Source organism: Ambystoma mexicanum, chromosome 14, assembly GCF_040938575.1.
Source record: "Ambystoma mexicanum isolate Mex_15411 chromosome 14, UKY_AmexF1_1, whole genome shotgun sequence".
Classification (NCBI taxonomy): Eukaryota; Metazoa; Chordata; class Amphibia; order Caudata; family Ambystomatidae; genus Ambystoma; species Ambystoma mexicanum.
The window spans coordinates 415,566,716-415,587,416 of record NC_090940.1 but is presented as its reverse complement, the minus strand read 5'-3'; the positions used below and the strand labels follow the sequence as shown (position 1 = coordinate 415,587,416).

The 20,701-nt window shown below is 47.1% G+C and overlaps 1 protein-coding gene across 4 annotated transcripts in view; it reads right to left on the bottom strand.

Annotated features, from left to right (window-relative positions):
- Window positions 1-20,701, bottom strand: part of FERMT2 (FERM domain containing kindlin 2) — a 931,620-nt gene that overhangs the window by 613,831 nt on the left and 297,088 nt on the right. For all 4 annotated transcript variants that reach the window (XM_069637580.1, XM_069637578.1, XM_069637581.1 and 1 more), the window contains one exon: window positions 3,974-4,076. In XM_069637580.1, the coding sequence (XP_069493681.1) occupies window positions 3,974-4,076 (103 nt within the window). The remainder of the gene's footprint in view (window positions 1-3,973; window positions 4,077-20,701) is intronic.

Below are 20,701 nucleotides of genomic sequence, written 5' to 3'. Positions count from 1 at the left end.
TGTAAGGAAACTCCTCTTTAGAATAGGGTCAGGTATTTCCCCCCCCAACCCTTTTAAATTTGAATAAAAGTCTATAACCAAAACATGACAACGCTGTGGCCGGCTTTCATTTCTGACCCCTCACAGGGGACAGTATACATCTCAATGGACAAGCCTAGGTCCATACTATTACGGTGGAGATTTGGCAGAATATAAAAACATACATAACAAATAGACCAATAATACCACAGTGAATGACATCACAACTCGTTTTAGACAATAGCGGTCAAGTATGAACACATTGATCAGAACACTGGCAGGACAGAAGTGCCACACAGGAAAGGGGGCACAGGGACTGGTAGAAATGCTTGCTGCTAAAACAGCTCAATCTGTGTTCAGACCATTGAACAATAAAGTAAATCAAAATCAGCTTTTTGCTCTACATAAACGTAGTTTGAAGTTGCCTCATTCTGGTGGGCATCATCCAATGAAATTCAAAGAAACTGAGGAATCTGGCATCACAAATGTGCAATATAGAACAATGTTGGGCTGCAGGGGATGTGTCCTGGATTCAGATGGCTGCAATTTGTTCAACAGTTCAGTTAGAGTGGACGAATGGCACTGCTTACAGATAAAGTCAGAGGCACTGGACAATGCACACACATCACAAATTGTTTTGTGGGATGAAGATACTGATGGCAAATGTTTTGGGCTTGTTGCATGAGTACATGCTTTCCTGTGCTCTCTGAAATTACATACTTTATAGTTTGTGCATATCTAGAAGCTAAGGAGGAGACATGGTACTTGGGTGTCCTCGACATCATCGGGGAATAGTCAGGTACGTAAATAGCAGCATTGACACTGAAGTTCGGAAAGGTGCCAAGTACTATATTAGAGTCATTATCCATGGTCTACTGGGATTTGTATGTGGGTACATATGATGGTATTTTCTTTCAGTGGCTGCAATGTACTGTGAATTGGCATATGACTTTTGTCTTTGGCTTTACTGACTTGTAATATCTCTGCATCAGAAGCAGTCATAGCCTCGCTTTATACAGAGATGAATTCCACATACAAGCTGCAGTTGAGTCGGCTACCCAGGCACTGCCCTTGCTGTTGATCGTATTCCTGAGATGCCTGCTGGAATGCAAACAAGAATTGGTGGCAGTAGTTTGCTTTGAAGATCTTTAAAAAGGTTTTTTCTGAACCCCATGAGGGAGCGCTCAAGAGGATCAAACCTGTAGTGTATTTGAAGGGATTTCACCAAGATTGTTGAGCCTTGTATGTAACTGAAGCAATCAAGCTTCACTCTTCAGAGGGGAAGAAGGCTAGTACCAAGGTAAAATTGGTTTCACAAGCAGATAACAAAATAAGCCAAACAATATATACTGCTAAATATATATTCAAAGTCATGCAGGAGTATACAAACATTAAAGTACTTAAGATACAGTGTAGACAGCAATGTATCTAGAAAAGACGCACGACACTGCTTAAAAAGCATTAAAAAACCACATGTACAAATAAACACGTGGATTGAGCTATCTAGGGGACTCGTGCAGTTTATAACAAATAATGGTAACGCAAAGGGTATCTTGGTAGGCATTGTAAAGAGCCTAAATATACAGACTGGCCGTTAAGGCCATTCCTTGTGGGCCAAACACAGAACACCACAAAATCAAATGATGGGACTGTTTTTAAAATGAATTGGTAGCCCCAGCGGCCACTGTATATGGGAATTTAGCTACCAACAGGTAAAAAATCATCAGGATGATGTTGCCATCATGATGCAGGCCCCAATCTATACAACTCTTTCTGGGATAAAATTCACCCGGGGACAAAATTGGGTACTCAAGGAGCACAGCACCCTAATAGCCTTATGAGCTATTAAGTAAAGTACAACAAAAAGAAGTTGAAGCCTCTTTGCAGCTGCAGAGGGAGTCCTCTACTCACAAAAAGTCAGAACACCAAGACATCTAGCAAAAGATTTAGGGGGTTTGGAGGAAACCCAAAATGGAATTCTAACCTAAAAATCTTACTCTAGAGAGAAATTAACAATTTCAAGTCCAAGAAAGTCATTGTGACTACAGATAGTCACAGTGAATGGTAGACTTGTTTGATACTTTGCTCATGATGTATAAAGATGTACAGAGCTTTCATATTTGGGGTCACAAACTAGAGCCTATTTCCGAGGCTCACACTGTTTTGAAGTGGAGTATTTACCTGCTCCATTTGGAAGTTGGTTTTAGAACAATTTGAGAGTGTAAATAATCCTTACTCGTGATGCAAGTATTTCAAATGGGGTACAAAATAGAATTCCATTATTTCTGCGGTCGTACGTGCACTCTTTCTAGCTGAAAAGTCGGTTACTATATAAAAATTCAACTTAAAGCCCCTTTTCATCTTCTGGCCTCTCACTGCTGAGGTTATTGCTCTGGACACATCAGTAAGACAGATTTTTATTTTAATTTATATAGCGCTTTAATCCAATGCGCTTTACAAGAGGAACAATCAATTACAACAAGCAATACATGACAATTGAATCAAACCAGAAAACAGTACAATGAACAATTTACAAATTTGAGGAGGTTAAGCGCGAATGGAAAGGAATAGTGAGAGAACGGGCATGAGTAGTAAGTAGAGGTTGATTAGGTAAAGAAAGAGGAAGCAAAAGAAGTTAGGGGGTGAGTGGAAGAGAAGATTTAAGAGAAGTGCAGAATGAAGGGTAGGCGGTGATAGAGCAGACGGGGAGGGCTGGACGGTTCCAATGGAAAGGAGCAAGAAGTTGGAAGTGAAAGCAGGAGGGGGCACAGGGTGGAGGAGGAGAAGATAGAAGGAAGCGATCAGCAGAACGGAGTGAAAGAGAGGGAGTATGGAAAGTAAGAACTGAGGATAGGTAGGAAGGGGCAAGACCATAGAGGGCTTTGAAGACAAGACAGAGGCAATTAAATTTGAGCTGAGAGTGAAACAGGAGCACACCTAGTGAGTGAAGTGAAGAGGAGATGAGTCGGGAGGAGAGAGCAGGCAGAGAGAGCGGATGGCAGAGTGATAGATAGATTTGAGGGGGGAATGGTGAGGGGAGGGGATTCCAAAGAAAAGAGTGGAGCAGAACAAGAGTCTGGAAAAGTCGCCTGTATATTGATTAACACCCCAGAGCAAAGGGGAAAAGAAATCTGGAAGGTTGCTTGGAGGTAAAAGTAGAACATGGGCATAACGTGCAAGGATTCTAGTGTCAGTATTGGAGGGATTCAAAGCATGCCATAAGCTAACTCAGACTGAGATGTCCCAGGCTGCACCTGCAATCTTTGAATCATGCCATCTGTGGTATAAACTGGTAGGGTTACTTAATGGCTCAATGTCACCAGGGACACCACGTGCTGGTCTTTTGCTTCTTCATCAACTGCCCTCTTGGAGTTTCTAGTATTGAGTCATTTAAATGAGTAAAATGGAATTAAGTAAAAATGCCTAGAGCTGGAGAAAGGTATCCCTGGTGACATGAAGTCATATGGTAGCACTACAAACTAGTATACTGACAAAAGACCTGCTAGAAGCATAGAAATTGTGCACACGATAGAAAATAACTCTATAGTAAGGCAATCAACTTAGTGGTGATAGAAACAAGATCATGGTAGAGCTTAATCCATTTTCATTTGTACAACGTTTAATGGGGAAACGGGGGTGCCTTACAGGGAGCGGGTGAGAAGATGCATTTAAAACTGCTCACGTTTTGAAATGCTACTTAAAAATTGTAGTTTCTGATGATGTCCTTTAGCCTACAGGCTTCAGCCCATCATGCATAGAGCGGATGAGTTTGTATAGTGACATACCATTTCCATCCAGGTTCTACTTTGAGACTCCCGCAGAGAATTGTTGGCTGCCACCAACCGTGTACTTCCTTAACATCAACTCACTGTAGTATGTTTCTAACAACAAGTTAAATCTTTTAAAATCATTTCATAGCACAACACTTAATTACTGTGACCAAAAAAGGTTGTACCTTAGGATTTAAATCAAAGAAACTGTAATACTTGAATCTGAGTAGTAAGGCATCATTTTCTTTCACTTCCTGTTCCATGAGAGATTTTGAAGAATCCAGCCATCTGCAGAAGTCAAAAAGACTTGGGTTAGCAATAATAAACAAGGTAGGACAAAATACCCCAACTTAATGAACGTGTTTTGGTGACATACATAACAAGATTTGTTAGAAGGGTAAAAAGGTTTGAGAAACTGAACATTTAAACAATGGTTTTCTAGTTCATGAGAACTACAATAATGTATCACACTTACTAATGTAATCAAGCCAGGTCTCATTACTTTCAGAATTCTGAAATCCCAAAACCACAAACGTGTGCACTATTTCACAGATGAAAAAATATAGTCCATAAGCATCCTTCTGCGATAACGAACACGGCTAAATGACCCGTTCTTTAGGAAGATACCCACTAGTGTCCATAGTCACTATTTAGCTCACTGTGGACGGGTCAAAGACTGATAAGCAAATTGATATTTCCCATCTGTGAAAGGTACAGTGAGCTAAAGTGTGGCTTTGGACTCTCGAGTGGGTACCGTCCCAAAGAACAGGTCAATGGGCCGTGTTCGTTCTCACAGAGGGGCGCCTACGACTACATTTTGACAATTTCACAGATGGCCTCAAGAACTTGTGAAAAGGCCATACCTGTGCCTTCTCAAGAGGAGACGAACCCATCTCAGCTGGGGGTCAGACGACAACCACCAGTAAGACTACAAGATTGTACAGTATGCTAGACAACCAGGGAGACAAAATACCTGTCACACAAAGGAATTTACCTTCTGGGTTAGGAACTAAGCCCTGGACATGAACTCGAAGCAGTCAACCTCCCGGCCCTCCATTGCTGTTCAGAGGCGGACCCGCACACAAGGGGTGGGGCTTATTCCACAAGATGTAATCATGGCAGCATACACCCTGCCCAAGGGGGAAGACAGGGCCAGCTTGGCAGGGAGAGAGAGAGAACCAACCCAGAGTGGGGGCGAGGAATATAAGGAGGCAACAGAAAGCAGGAAGTGTGGGTTATCTGGGTGAGGTCAGGGGAGGAGGAAGACCAAGAGACCCGCAGGAGGGAGGAAGGAGCAGCAGAGTTTGGAGACAATTTCTGGAGTCTGTGGTATTGGCTAGCCAGTGAAAGTCGTCCTGCAGTATGAACATGTGTTAGATGAGTTAGTATAAGGAGTGACGGAAATGCATGGTATTGAGTAGAAGTTTGGAAGAGAGAGGAGCCATTAGAGGTGAAACAGGAGAGAATAGTAACATCAGGAAGATGACAGTAACTAAGGGTGGAAGCAAGTGAGCTGTTAAAAAGGGACAGGAAGTGGAGGGAGGAGAGAAAAGAAGTGGGTGGAGTTTATGGAAGAGAATAAGAAAGGACCAAGAGGAATGGGCATGATAAGAGGGAGGACAATTGGAAACTAACATATGGATAGAGTAGGGACAGTTACGAAGTCCCTGAGAGTAGTTCGAGAAGGCAATGTGAATTTAGCATTAGTAGAAGGTAGACTTTAGAATGTAGGAGCCAATCTACTGGGCCTAAATGCCTGGGTTAGGAAGTAGATGCTATAACAAATGAGAGCGAATGAGAGAGTGAGAGGGGGCTAGGGCCCATTAAGACAGAAAAATCTTGACCCACCATTGAGATTCAGAGATATTCTTGGGCCATTTGTGATACACACCAACTCTAAGACAGTTAAATTGTTTTTCTGAAATTAGTTAAGAACGTTACTTACCAGTGATAACGTTCTTTCCACTGGATGCTCCTCCCCAAGTATTCCTCATCTTTCAGTTAAGTTTGTTCTGCATGCTAGCGTGCTTTGGAGCTACATCACCTCAGCAGAATTATTAATAACGTATTTCTTCAAAGTGGTCGATTCATCATCTACTCAAAGACCGGGTTTAAGTGGTGTACAGATTGTGGGGCTAAAATGTCCATCAAAGACCTGCACCAAGTCTCCCTATGGTGTCTGGGGGTAGGCCACAGGTCGATGACTGCGGCTCATGCCAGCCCATGAACGTCAAGGGCTTGTGGGAAAGTAAGGGGAACTCTGTGGGTAAGCCCGCTCCCAAATCCCCCTCCATTACCCAGTCTAAAATCTTCCTCTGACTCTAGGGATGTATCCCCCGAGATAAAGCACTCTAGACATCATAAGCGCTCGAGAACACGACACTCGTCATCCTCTCAAAAAAAAGAAAGCAGCGACACCATAGGTCTTAGTCGCCTTCTTCCTCCTCTCCCAACAGAGTCCCCTTTCTGAAAAAAAGACTGACTCCTGCAGAATAGAAAAATTTCCACCTGAAAATGCTCGACGTTTAAGAGACCACTTCTAAGGCCCCTGTGTGGTCACTTCTTTGTCCATTACATCGAAGCCTGCTGAAGACCCTCTTGGCCAGCTACGGTCCAGCCCCATGTTGCCCATAGGCTGCAGATCAGCGCTGCACTTGTTATGAATTTCTGCACCCACCACAGTACAAAACCTCACTTTGCTTCATTGAATCCCGTTGCCTCTTTTCACCTCCATCACGGCTGCCACCCACTCTGGCACCAGAGTGCCTACCTTGCTTGACATGCCTCTGCTGCGATTGGCCCAACCTTCACCAAAGGACCATTCCAGGGTAGCTGGCAGCTGAAACCGACCCCCAGCCAAGGCTCACCTTGAAGGCCCCCGTCTGTGCCTGTCTGGGCCTTGAGGGCTCAGAGCCCCCCCCCCTCCTTCTTGCACACCCTGAGCACCTCATCGCCCAGCCACCAGGCATGCAGTCCTTTAACCCACGAACTTGGGACTCTGGAACTTTGTGTACCCCTCAAGAACACTGGTGAGAAATGGTTGGACATTATCATTTTTTCCACTATCCTAAACAGCCGTTGAACCAAGTTGTACCTATGCCATTCTGCCTTCTGTGCCTTACTGAATCCTTCTCTTCAATGCATTACTGGGACTTTTGTTAAAAAACACACCAAGTTTTGAGTTTTTACATCTCTGCACCCCTTTTTGCAATGCATTCTGTGCTTCTGGTATAATTCAAATCTTGGTGTGCTTTTTAACATCTCTGCACCCTATTTTCAGGACTAAAGTGCTCCTGTTGAATCTGTTTCTCTTGGCTACTAGGCCGCCTAGTGTGATTGTGATTGTACTGTGCAGCCCCTCTATCTTCCGCTGCCCCATGGCACTCACCACCTCCCACATCTTTTCTAACTGCTATACTATCACCTATCCTCCCTCTCTCACGAAGTCTGGAAGAAAAAAAGCTTAAAAATAAATTTTAAAAAAGGGACATCCTGACCACTAACAATGGCCTACCTATTGCAGACACCTATGTCAGCGCAACTTCCAGACAGATTTTTTATGAAATCCTCTTCTCTGTCCCCTCTCCAGATCCATGAACTCATCTTAGCTCTACTCTCTCTCCCCTCACAACTTCACCCACCAATGGTGGCACTAGATGGGAAGTACTCTTGGTGGGTTTATCATCCAGGTTTATCATTAATGTCCATCACAATGGCACAATCTTGGTTCGGGGTCCTCAACCCAATCTCCTCCTCCGCCTCCTTGACCGGTGCTTGCTGTCCCACCTCAACTTCCTTCCAACACCTGCTACTCCTCCTTTAACTCTGCCCCCCCCTTCCTTCGACTGGTGAAACACACCCCTGTACCCCCTCCTCGGAAAACCTTCAAAAAAGGAAGCAACCTCCTGCATATAGCCACGCTTAATGCTCATTCTGCTACCAAACACACTGCCGACATCAGTCTCCTCCTTTAAGACCTTGACCTCGATATGCTCGCTCTTACCGAGACTTGGTTCAATGCCAGCTCAGTCCATGCTTTAGTGTCACTTTTGCCTGATGGTAGACAGTCTCAGGAAGAAAGAACATACAAATGAACATTATGTTGGGGGGCGTGGCTAGCCAGCCATGTAAGAGGCTGGGATACCCTGAAGCTCCCGCTGATCTGACCGAATCCTGAAGATGCCCGCCGGCATGCCACAAGGAAACTAACCCAGAAAGAAGGACCAGCTGCATGAAGGAGGGCAGCATATAGCGAGCCAAACCAGGTCCAAAACCGCACATTGAGGACCCCGATATTGGTGTGAGAAAAGTCGCGCGACCTCCGAGGATGCCCACCCAAAATGGCCAAAGCGAGACCTAACAAACAGAGGAAAAGAGGCGGTCATATGTGCGCAGAGCAGCGTCCAATGATACCTAGTGAGCACCAACTCACAGAAAAGGTCGGAAGAATACGCGCCCCAGAGAATCGCGTATCATCAGTGCGGCGCACGACCCAGCTGACCCGGCACCACATCTCCCTCTGTAATAAGGGGGCAACATTGCGGAGGGAAGCGAGAGCCACACGCGAGACGAAGTGGCACACAAGCCAAAAGCAAGCCCAAATTGGTGCAGTAGAAAGCACGCAACCCCCAAAGAAACACCCAGCAAAAAAGTGCCCGCCGGGGGAAGGAACAGAAGCAGGTCTTCGCCCCAATACGGATCGCACTGAAGCAGCGATGATCGCTGCAGATTTAAGGTGTGCTTGACCCGCGCCGGGGAGGAAGTTCACTTTACGGAGCGCAAAATCAACACAGGCAACACTCCCCCAGAGGTGGCTAAGAGACTATGGCCGTATTCTGCCAAACTGGAGCAGTGCAGTACGCAGGCTGCACCATCAGGGCAGCCTGCCCACAGAGTTGAAGGCCCCCTGCTCTAACTTGAGGCACAAGAATAAAATGCACCGCACCGCGCCCATTGCACAGTGAAGCCCACAGAGAAAGGCAGCAGAGACTAGGGCACAGTGGAGGACCTATAATCCAACTTTAGGTGGGGGGAGGCTTGCACACTGGGCAAAGGAGCCCCACGATACAAATAGACACTACCCCACTCAGAGCAAGCAACACTGGATAGGAAGCCAGCGCAGTGGCCCCTCAATGCAAGTGCCATTGCATCAAAACGACAACACTGGCTGGCAAGTCTATGGACCCCTGCAAGATGTGACAATACGACAGTCAATCCCAGGCCCATATACACTAACAGCAAAAAACACCATACCCAGAGGGCAGAAGGGACGAGTCCGAACGCTACTGATGTGCAAAGAACTGCTTTACTCCACAAAAGGCACCAACAACTGGGCAGGGTCTCCGGCCTGTGCTAGCGCAACCGATAGCCCCCAGAATAAAAGCCAATCGGCACTGAGCCAGCGTGGCTTGCACAACAGAAGCCCGAACCCCTGAGACCCGAGATAAACACTCCAGCAGGCATCCAAATTGCCCGAAACGAAAGGGATGCAGCTCACCATGGAAGAGTACACTAAAACACCACAACCACTGGATGGAGCTATCAAAGAGAAATTCACAGACAGACAGACAGAACCAACGAGTAGCGAACGACAGATCCTGGAGGCGATCGCAGACCTAAAGGTCACGTGGTAAAACAAACTAGAATCAGCCATGACAAATCTCAAAACATCACTCGAATTTAAGATCGACGCAGTACAAGTGGATGTCAACCTACTGCGACAAGACGTAAGAGCAATAGCAATAGCAGAACGCATGAGCGAGCTGGAGAAAGTCCAATCAAATACTACGAACGCCTCTGAGATTCACACACTGCGATCAAACCCCACAGACTACATAGAAATGACATTGTTGCAAGAAATCGAAGGAGGGGCACTCACCCAGGGATTCGCGGTGGAGAGCCCACCGGGCATTGACACGGAAACCGGCGCCAGGTGCCCTTCCGAGGCCAATCATTGCCAAAATTTTAAACTACCGAGATAGGGAAAGAATCCTGGAATACTTCAGTAAAGGGGGCACTATACGAAGAGCATCTGCGGCAGTAACAGCATACCCAGATTATACACTTCAGGTGCAAAGACGCCGCCACCTAAACTTTGGAGCAGTCAAGAGGAGACTGCGCGAAGCAAGGTACAAATACATGCTGATGTACCCAGCGAAAACTGAAAATATCTTTTATTAAAAAAAAAGGCATTGTTCTTTGAGTCCCCAGAAGCAGCTATGGACTGGCTGGATGCACAGAACGGCCCGCAGGTGACAAATGATCAACGCGATGGCAGAGACGATTGGTGCAGTCTCAAATACTGAGATGCTTTATAAATAATGACAATGGGACTTGAATATAGATCCACATATGACTGCGAGAAGTTAAGCTAAACATACGGCGGGCAGAAAATACAGTAGATTTAATGCGGGGGACACAGAGGACCCACCTCGCACCCCATTAGATAGACTAGTTAGGTTGCCAGTAGTGCAGCAACCACCTGCTGGGTTCCTAGCACCGGTTAACCAGGGTAGGACCAGATGCGGGGTAGTCAGATTCAGGGATGGAGCTGGGCAACAGTTGGGGACCGGGATGGAGGGGGTGTGGGGGGAGTGTTAGGGAGATTGCAGTGGAAATAGTTAGGGGGCGAGTTTATATCCACACAAAGGCATATATGGAGCGCAGGATAAGGGGGGACGGAGATGGGACAGGATATGGATGTAGATGTGAGACCTCAGAATAGTAACCTGGAACGTCAGGGAACTCAATAGCTATCTGAAGAGGAACACTGTCATGATGTACCTGAGAAGGCAACAGGTAGACATAGCCTTATTACAAGAAACCCACCTCACCAAAGAGAAACGGGAGGTGATAAAAAAAAAATGGAGGGGGACCACCATTGGGGCAACGTATTTGCCATATGCCAGGGGAGTAATCACCTGGGTAGCGCTGCATGTACCCTTTCAGCTGTTGCAGGCAACAGTGGAGCCGGATGGGAGGATGGTGGTAATGCGGGGCATGTTAGAAAACAGAGCTGTGTATAATCAACACATACGCCCCAAATCAAGACACAGTGGCCTACTTCAAGACATATAGCAAAATCAGCCCCCACCTAGGAGGCGCGGTCATATGGGGAGGGGACTTTAACTGCACGTTAAATCCCAAAATGGACAGATCGGATACAAAACTAGACAGACCTACTCCCGCAGCTAAAACCCTACAGGCCCTGCTGGGAGATTTTCGGCTGGAAGATGTATGGAGGCAGCAACACCCGAATGATAGGCACTATTCACACTATGCTGCCCCACAAAAGCTATACACGAGAGTGGACTACATGTTCGCCACTCCGGAACTTATTGGGGAGATTGATGTCAGAATACAAAGCAAGGATACTATCGAACCACTCCCCTTGGTTCTGGAGTGGCGACATCAGCCCCCCAGAGCCAGGATCCCAACGTGGAGGCTCAGAGCCGAAGTACTGAAAGATATCGCATTCTGGGAGGACCGAAGGGAGGAGATAACCAAATATTTTGAAAATAACACTGGCAGTGTAGAGTCAGAGGGTAACCTGTAGGAGGCTTTTAAGGTGGTGGCGAGGGGAGCGGCCATAGTCCAAGTCCAAAGGGCTCTAAGGGGGTATAACGCGAGAATTACAAGAGAACGAAAGGGAAATCGAAGCAATCATGAAAAGAGGGGACACCTCACAGGAGGATACTGAAACTATGAGCCAATTACAACAAGAATGTGGCGGGCTCTGGGAAAGATTATGCAACTTAAATTATAAAAAATACATTGAAAGCCAACATGCAGGGGGGGGGGACAAACCGGGGAGGCTGCTAGCATGGCTATATAAGGAGACACTTAGATCAGAGAGATAAAGGGAGAAACAGGCCAACTATGCGACACCCAGGAGAGCGTAAACGAGAGATTCCTTAAATTCTATAAACTATACAAGGACGCTGGGGAGATGGCAGAGCAGGAGATTCAGGAGACGTGGGTTACCTAAACTGAGTGAAGAAGATGGGGAGAACCTAGATGCGCCAATTACAATAGAAGAACTCGAGACAGTGGTCAAACATTTGCCCACCAGCAAAGCCCCTGGAGCAGACGGGCTCCCTAGTGAATTCTGCAAAATGTACAAGCAGAAGGTGCTCCCCGTTACTAGCAATGCTAAATGAGGCCTTCGAAAAGGGAGACTGCCTGAAACCCTGAGGTAGGCGAAAATCATTTCGGCTCCTTAAACCTAATAAGCCTAGCACAGACTGCGGGTCGTACAGACCGCTATCCATGTTAAACCAGGACAGTAAAATTCTCACGGTGGTGCTGGCGAATAGACTTAAACGGGTAATAAATAAACTCATACACCCTGACCGACTGGATATGTCCCAGGTAGAAGTATATCTGATAACCATAGAAGGCTCCACCACATTATGGAAATAGCAATAATCTTGCTAGACGCAGTGAAAGCCTTCGACTCTGTAAGATGGCCTCGCTGACAGCAGCCTCCAAGGAATATGGGATGGGACCTGGATATCTGAGGTGGGTGAAACTGGTGTACAGCACCCCACTAGCCAGAGTCAAAACGGGAGCGATCATCTCAGACAAATGGCAACTTAGCAGAGGTACTAGACAGGGCTGCCCATGGTCCCCGATGCTGTACATCCTAGCACTAGAACCTCTAGCGATCCATCTCGGGCAACAATATGAAGAGATAGGGGTGTACACTAAGAGGGGACCGCACTTGATATCATTGTATGCAGACGATGTCCTGCTGTACCTGCGGTATCCGGAGGAAAACTTACAATATATTGTGGAGGTGATGGAGCGCTACACGACACTCTCCGGCATAGCGGTGAACCCCAAAAAAATCGTGCATGTTTCCCATAAGAAGATACAAAGGAGTCCCCACGGGGAAACCTACCAATCTTGCAGATAGCCTGGGAGACCAGAACGTTAAGATACCTGGGGATCAACATATCACACGACAGGAGACAAACACAAATATAATACGGAAAAAGTAGTAGAACACATTAAAAACAGCATGGGGTTCTGGGCAAAGCTCCCCCTAGCCATGGTGGGGAGGGCGGCTTTGCTGAAGATGGTGGTCTTGCCCAGGCTACTACACTTCTTCATAAACATCCCACACATGTTGGCCAGATGCTTTTTTATTAAACTTCAGAGTCTATGCAGGGGTTTTCTTTGGCACAACACCAGAAACGGAATTGCCTTATGGAAATTACCGAACACGTATGATGGAGGGTGCATAAACTTGCCGAATTTTGAGATATACCATTTGGCCGGGCAGCTACAATATGTTGCTAGATGGCTGTCGGAAGACATGACGGCAGAACCCAGACTGCTAATGGATGAATGTGACCCGTAATTTTTGAAACTAATATGGCTACCCAAATCAGAGTTAAAAGGGCAATCGAGATTGCTGCAACTAGGCTGGAAGACATGGCACAAGGCATGCCGAGCTATGGGTAGCCCGACTCCATGCTCCCCGCAGGCACCAATTGTGATGCTACGCGGGTTGGATGAGCAACTGAGAAAGGGGATTCGTAAACACTGGGAGCCAGTAGGCTTTGCAACTCTGGGAGATATATGGCAAGAAGGAAAGGCATTGGATTTCCAAACGATAGTCGATGAAACCGGGATTCACCCGGGACAATACATCACTTACCCCAGAGTGGTCAAACGGGTGAAGGGGACATGGTCCGAAATAGTGCTAACAGAACAACCTGATACGGCTCTAGAAATGATATACGATATTTCAGAAGGAGGGCATGAGTTATACCGCATCTACGAACTGGTGATGTCTAGAGTGGGTAAGGGGATGTCCCAGCTGAGACTGGACTGGGTGGAGGATGCAGGAATACCCATGCAAGACGGGCAATGGGAAAGGGCACAGAGATACCATAAAAAGTTGTCCAGGAATGCGAAGCTGCAGCAGATCCAGCTGTATATAACCCATAGGGCATATATAACCCCCCCCCGGAAAAACGCCAGATTTGGGAGCACAGAAGTACAAACATGCCCCAAGTGTGGGGAGGGGGATGCGGGGATGACTCGTATGTTCTGGGCATGCCCGGAGGTGAGAGAATTCTGGGGGGAGGTCAACCAACACCTAACTGAGAAGGGAATTGAGCTAGATGTAGAATCCGTGTGGGCATGCATGGTAGGGGGATTCACCAGACCACGCAACTTGATACACGTGAGAAAAGTCAAGGACCTGGCCTATATTCTGGCTAAATGTAGAATTGCTACGAGTTGGAAAACATGCCACAGACCCAGAATAGAGGTACGATGGCATGATCTCTAAATGGGCCGATGCCGAAACAGTAGTATGGTATGAGGCAGCCAGCAGAGGGGAGGAAAACGAAGTGGGGACCTCTGATAGCATGGAGACAACTGGTGTCCACATTGTCGAGATCCACTTAAACCAGCCCAAGCGAACATGATACGTCCAAGAGCAGCGAAGGGGAAGAGCCCCCCAGAGACATGACATCTGGAGGAACAATGGAGAAAGCTCTAGTTAATGGGGCAGGAGGGAGGATGACAGTAATAAAGATAAGCAAATGTATGCCAAGAAGCTTGAAACCGAAACTGTCGGGAGTGTTGGTTGTTATTTGTTTGTTGTAAAAACCAATAAAAATTGTTTAAAAAAAATAAATGATTATGTTCATTTATATGTTCTTTCTTCTTGAGATCGTTTAGTCTACACAGAATTTCTCTTGTGGATTCTTTTCACTACAATTTCCTTTTCTAATCTTTCTCAAAAACTTCTGTTTTAAAGTTTAATTAATTTCCCAATTTCTTTGTCACGTTTTCTAATTTTCTTGTGGAATTTGTGCATTTGATTTCTTCCTCAGCATCAATTTCATATTTTGCATATAAGATATGTTAATTGTCACAAACAGTTATATGCTTTTCCACGTTTGAGTCTTTGCATTTTAACATGGATGTTTGTCAACATAATACATGAGTAAAAACATGACAACCTTTTTTGGTCTGTGTATTTTCTTCTGGCATAGAACATCGTGAACAATTTAACTTTGAATTCATATACTCACTACAAATACTAGCAATCAAAAACACTCATAAATGAAGTCTCACATTTCCTACATGTGTAAACATACATGCAGTCTCTGCAACCATCTCATTCAAAGAAAGTCCCCAACAAATGCTTTATGTATGTACCACACAGGCGCCACAACCAGTGGAGGGCACTCTACTGCATACATTACAAAGCAATGGTCATGGTAGGAATGCAATGATACCTCCATCATTCCAAAACAAAGAGTACCTGTAAATCTTGCATATCTCTACTTAATAGTCTTCAAGGCAAAATGTAATCATTGATGTACAAAACTTCCATACCTTACTCCCCAACAGGAACCAATACCCTCGTATAGGCACAAGCAAAGAATTATCTTCCACACCGTCGCCCTAAAGCAAGTTACCATCCAGCACGCATTCAAGAAATGCATTAAACTGTGTTGGATAATTTTATCCCCAGTGAACCCAATAAGTACACTCAAACAATACGTGTACACAAAGAACAGTAGCACTATTTTCCACATGATACTTACCCCTTCTCTGCCAAGGACGAGCTATCTCATCCTTGACATTACCTCCGTAGTGCCAAGGACAAGATAGCTCGTCCTTATTAGCACTCTGTTTTGCAAAGGAGGGATTGCTCAAAACTGTAATCCAACCCCCGGGCTATGTGAGGGGGAGGTCCCCCTTCAATGCCAGGGGGCTAGATTACCTTCAGTTTCACATCGGCATGCGTAATGGAAGGGGCATGTAACCCCAAGGAGGGCTGATTGAGATGCCCCCCTCCTCCATTTGGTGTGGGGGGAGAGGGTCAACCCCAAGTACATTAGAAAATTAACTGGTGGTGTAGGGTGCCCCTCAGCCCCTGCTGGACAGCCTACCATTTTGAATTATTGTCTTTGTTTGCTAAACTTGCCTTGGTGCAGAGGGGCACATTGGTGTGCCAATCTGGCCCCGGGGTGCCCAAACCTTACTGCCCCACCGGGGGCCTGTCCCACAATTTTTGGGGGCCCTCTCCCCCCCACCCCAAATGGAGGGGGGTGTACCTCACGCAACCATTTGTAGGAGGCCCAGGGAGGCATGGATGAGGTGCCCCCGCCACCCATTTCGGGTGAGGGGGGAGAGGGCCATCAAAAATTGTGGGACAGGCCCCCCAGTGGGTGGGGCATGTAAGGTTTGGGCACCATGGGGCCAGATTGGCACACCAATGTGCCCCTCTGCTCCAAGGGGAGATGGGTTACCAAAGGAAAAAAGTGAAACTGGTGAACCGCATTTTAGGGCGGCTGTGAGGAACCCCAAAGTGACGGGGAATTTTCTAATGGGACGGGGCGGCAACCCCCTCCCCCTACCCACAATGGAGGGGAGGGGCGCCCATGTCATGCAGCCCTCCCTGGGCCCAGATATCTGCTCATAGGATGGGACACCTGAGCCCAGAGAGGAGTGCAGGACAGTCCCCCCACTTTATCTACATGAGACGCGCCACCCCTCCAATTGGGGTGGGGGTGGTGAGGTTCACCCCCCGACCATATTACTAAATTCCCCAGCGGTGTAGGATGGCCCTCAGCCCCCCCGCCCCACAAAAGTGCAGCCTGCCATTTTCAATTTTTTTTCTTTGTTTACGAAACTTGCCTTGGTGCAGAGGGGCACATTGGTGTGCGAATCTTGGTGCAGGGTGCTCAAAACGTACTGGCCAATTCAATGGGAGGGGGGCAGTATGGGTGGTTTGGTATTTGGGTGGGCCGACACCGATAATGTAGGTTTTGTTTTTCCCTTTACTTGAGCAGTTCAAGCTTCCCCCTTGTTATGTACGTATGGAAGTTTGGTTATTTCAACATTGTATAGTGCGTGGAGGGCACATTGCTATTGGGATGGGTGGTAACTGGGCCTGTAGTGGTGGTGTTGTGAAGGGAAGTGGGTGCTCTGGGGATGTATTGGGGTGGCTAGGAAAACACTTGCCGGGGTAGTGCACAAAATGCCATCCCCCCACCCCCCGTCCAGCTGAACAGTGCTGTTTGCCTGGGAGGGCAGTTTGCCACTTAACCATATGTACAAGGTTTTCTTTTTGTGCTGGGGGTTGCCATACGCCCATTGGTCTTATTCCATTTTCCTATCATTGTGCAGTCCAGCTTTCCGTGGTGGTAGATGACTAAGTGTCGTCATGTATCTGGTGGAAGGAGCTGAAAAATGTACAGATATCTGCCAGACAGTTATTAGTAGGCAAAGCACTGAATGCAATTCGTGTAGGTTTCCTTTGCAGTTGCGGCTACTGAAAAGCTTTTGCTGACTTATGCAAGTACTACATAGATTACTTGGTAATGTGGGGGTGGAGGGTTACTGAGGTGGGAGAAACTGTGGCAGTAGTGTCAGTAGTATGGGTGGGAAAGGGTAGAGGGGAGGTTCGTGGGGCAGTGATGGTGTGCCTTGCATCGAGGAAGGTGGCTGCTTTGCAGAAGTAAAAGTTTGGCTGACATAAGTAGCAGCAAACTTTCAAAAATGTTGCCGGTAGTAATGCAGATGGTCATTTTTTTCTGAGCATGCTATGCACACTTGGTACAGAGCTCATTCCTTCTTCTGCAACGGTCACCATTTCTGTGGTCCGAGTCCCGCCAGGGTCCCCATCCTTTTGCAGGGGGAAAAGCTGTAACGCAGGGTAGCTAGAGGGGCAGGACAGTCGTGGGGGCAGGGGGGACGGGGGGAGTGATGTCATTGGCCTTGGGCATCCGTCTCCCAGGTGGATATTTTGTCCCCCAAATTCAGCAGTGGGTGCAGGGTGCCCCGGCAGGGTCCCCATCCCTTCCTGGGGGGAAAGCTGTAGTGTTGACCAGGCGGCGATGTAGGGTGGTGGTGGTTGATGTGTGTGACCTTGGTCGCCTCTCTACCTTGGTAGTCGAGAGCCCCCAAGTTCACCAGTGGTCCTGAAGCTGTGTCCAAAGGTGTATCCATGTGTGGTAAAGGTGGCACATTCTGTCAGGGTACCTATATTCAGAGAGCGTACAAAGCACACTTGCTGTGGACTTCATATCCTCTGGCAGACTAGTCACCCTGCCAAAGTATAGTGGTGTAGCATGTGCAAGTCACCTTACCACCGTTCAGGACAGTTGGTGGCCCACAGGTGTAGAAACATTCACTGCTTACAATTGCACCAGCACAACTGTGTTATTGACACAAGATGACATACTATCTTCTTCACCTCTTTCACCTGAAAATAATGTGGCAATTATGTATCGACCTACTGTTCTCAAATGAGAGGTGCATGTCCGAATGGGTGAAGTGTGTCTGGGATTGTTACAAGAGCCATGTGTTGACGTAATCGTTGTGCTATTTGGTAAACTGTATGTGTAGCCATAATCATGGGGGTTTTCCTGTTTCCACTTCCTAGTGAGGATGAGGGTTGTGTGGATTTTCGGCCACTTTTATCCAAAGGGCTGCACGACTTTTCCGAGGGCCACCCACATCTGGGTCTGGAAGGGATGGCCTTGCCGTGCATTGGTTTGGGGTCGTGGGGATGCGCCTTCACCAACTCAGAGGAGCCATCATCGATGCCCAGGCAAAAGGAGAGCTCCCCCCCCCCCCCCCCGACCTTACAGTGGTGCACCTGGGAGGAAATGATTTTGCGTCTGTGGAACAGAAGGGGGTACCGGAGCAGGTCATGGCGGACCTGGAATGGATTGCACAGAGGTTTCCAAACATTGTGGTGGCCTGGTCCCAGATGATTCCCAGGAGGAATTGGAGAACTCAAGGGAATGCAAGGGCCATCAACCGCTCGGTGTGGAAGCTGAATGGCGAGTTCACTAGACTGACAAAGGGCAACAACAGAATACGGACCATTCACCATGGCTTTAGCAAAGGTGGTGTGATGTTTCACAGAGATGGGGTGCACCTTTTGAAAACTGGCATGGACCTCTTCATTGGAGACGTAATGGATTTTGCCCAAGTGCTATTTTACGGGGGGTGCCCAGTAACTGATGGACGTACTGGATTATGTGAAATGTGAATAAAAAATGGAAGTATGTTGGCAGAGAGACTCCCACTTCCTAGCAATTGTTTGCGTTCCTGGCATATCAGTGCATTCAGTATATCTGTGCTGCTTATTTCTTACCTACCCATCACCACTTGCAGCCTAAATCAATTTGCTTGGCCTTGCATTAATTTCGTCCTCGTGACCTTCCCCCCTTACAACAGACACCCCAAAGTGAAAGAGCAGGTGTTTGTCAAAAGTGTGGCAGCAGTTGGCTGGAAGGGCCTGCCGTGTACTTTTATCTTCCCTGTCTGCGTCTTGATTGCCTCTGGCTTTTCAACTCACCCAATCACTAATACGTTGCATGGTTGCTTCTCACCTCCATTTCCCATCCATCAGCACCCCATGGAGGAGGGCATGATGCAAAGAACGTTGGCTGTTTCTGAATAGGTAGTGTGGCTGCAATCCTTGTCCCCACACTTCTATTTGTGTAAAGTTTAGCAGAAGATGACATCTTCCTTAGCTTTTTTGTTGTCTTTCTTTTAGGTGCAGGTGTGTTGTAGCTGACTACCCACTTGTAGGAAAGCAGTCAGCTGGTCCTCAGCATTTCACGCAAGTGTTTGCAAAGTAGTACTCCGTTTATTGTAGCGTGCAGGGAGTACGTCATATTGCAGAGGGCTGCTACAGTTTGTGAGCAAAGTCTGGACCTTTTGGTGTACTTGTTTGGAGTAGGTTTGTGGCACTGAATACCACTTACTCTGCTACATTCCATACTTTGAGAAGCACACATACTTATTGTTTCAGTCTTCATTTGGTCTTTGGACAGTGAAGGGTTCCATAGCAACAGTACTCATGGCTTCTCGGCGATCAATGTCTGGTGTGAAGGCTTTAGCTGCAGTGATGAAGTCTGGCTCAGAGGAAGGCACAGAGGTGGACATGCAATCTGAAATAGATAGTGCTTCTGAGGGTCAGGAGGGAAGTGATTGGGGAAGTGAGTTGGCCATTGATGAAAGTCCCTCTTCCAGCTTATCTCATCTGATGACGAAGAGTAAGAAAAACTGCATCCACCTTTTCGCACACTTCCCACACACACAGGGGACCTGTAAGGGGGAGGGGACGTGCAGGGCAGCCACGCAATGTGGAAGTTCCTGACATGGCTGAAGAGTCGCAGTGGGTGCCTCCAGCAATGGCTCAGCCTGTTGTGCCCCCTTTCACTGGTACATCAGGGTGCACAGTGAATGCAGATGGGTTTCAGCCTATTGATTTTTTTCAACCTTTTTGTTGATGGGTTCATTGCAGATGTGGTTCAGCAAACCAATTTGTACGCTGCACAGTTCTTGAGGTGAAGGGGTCCCACTCAAACCCCAGTCCAGAACACAAGCATGGGTTCCCACAATCGACGTTGAAATGAGAACATTTTGGGGTCCCATCCTGCTCATGGGAATTTCCCACCAGCCGTCTGTCTCGATGTACTGGTTTACTGTAGCTCCACTTTATTGGCCGCTTTTTTGCAGCTACATTGAGCAGAAATCGCTTTCAAGCACTGCGCCGTATGTTGCACTTCAATGATAACTCGGTGGCATTACCCAGAACTGACCCAAACTTTGAAAGGCTCTTCAAACTCCAGAGTTTCTGGACCACTTTACTCACCGATTTGCGGAGGTGTATGTTCCTTGCCAGAACATATCCATTGATGTATCATTGGTGTTGTATAAAGGTTGGCTACTGTTCAGGCAATACATTCCAAGCAAGAGAGCACAATATGGGATCAAAATGTACATGTGTGAAAGTACCACTGGGTATGTCTGCATCATGAGAGTGTACACTGGTAAAGACTCTACCCAAAACCCTCCTGTCTGCCCAGCCCATTTAGGGACAAGTGAGAAGATAGTTTGGGATCTTCTCGCACCATGGC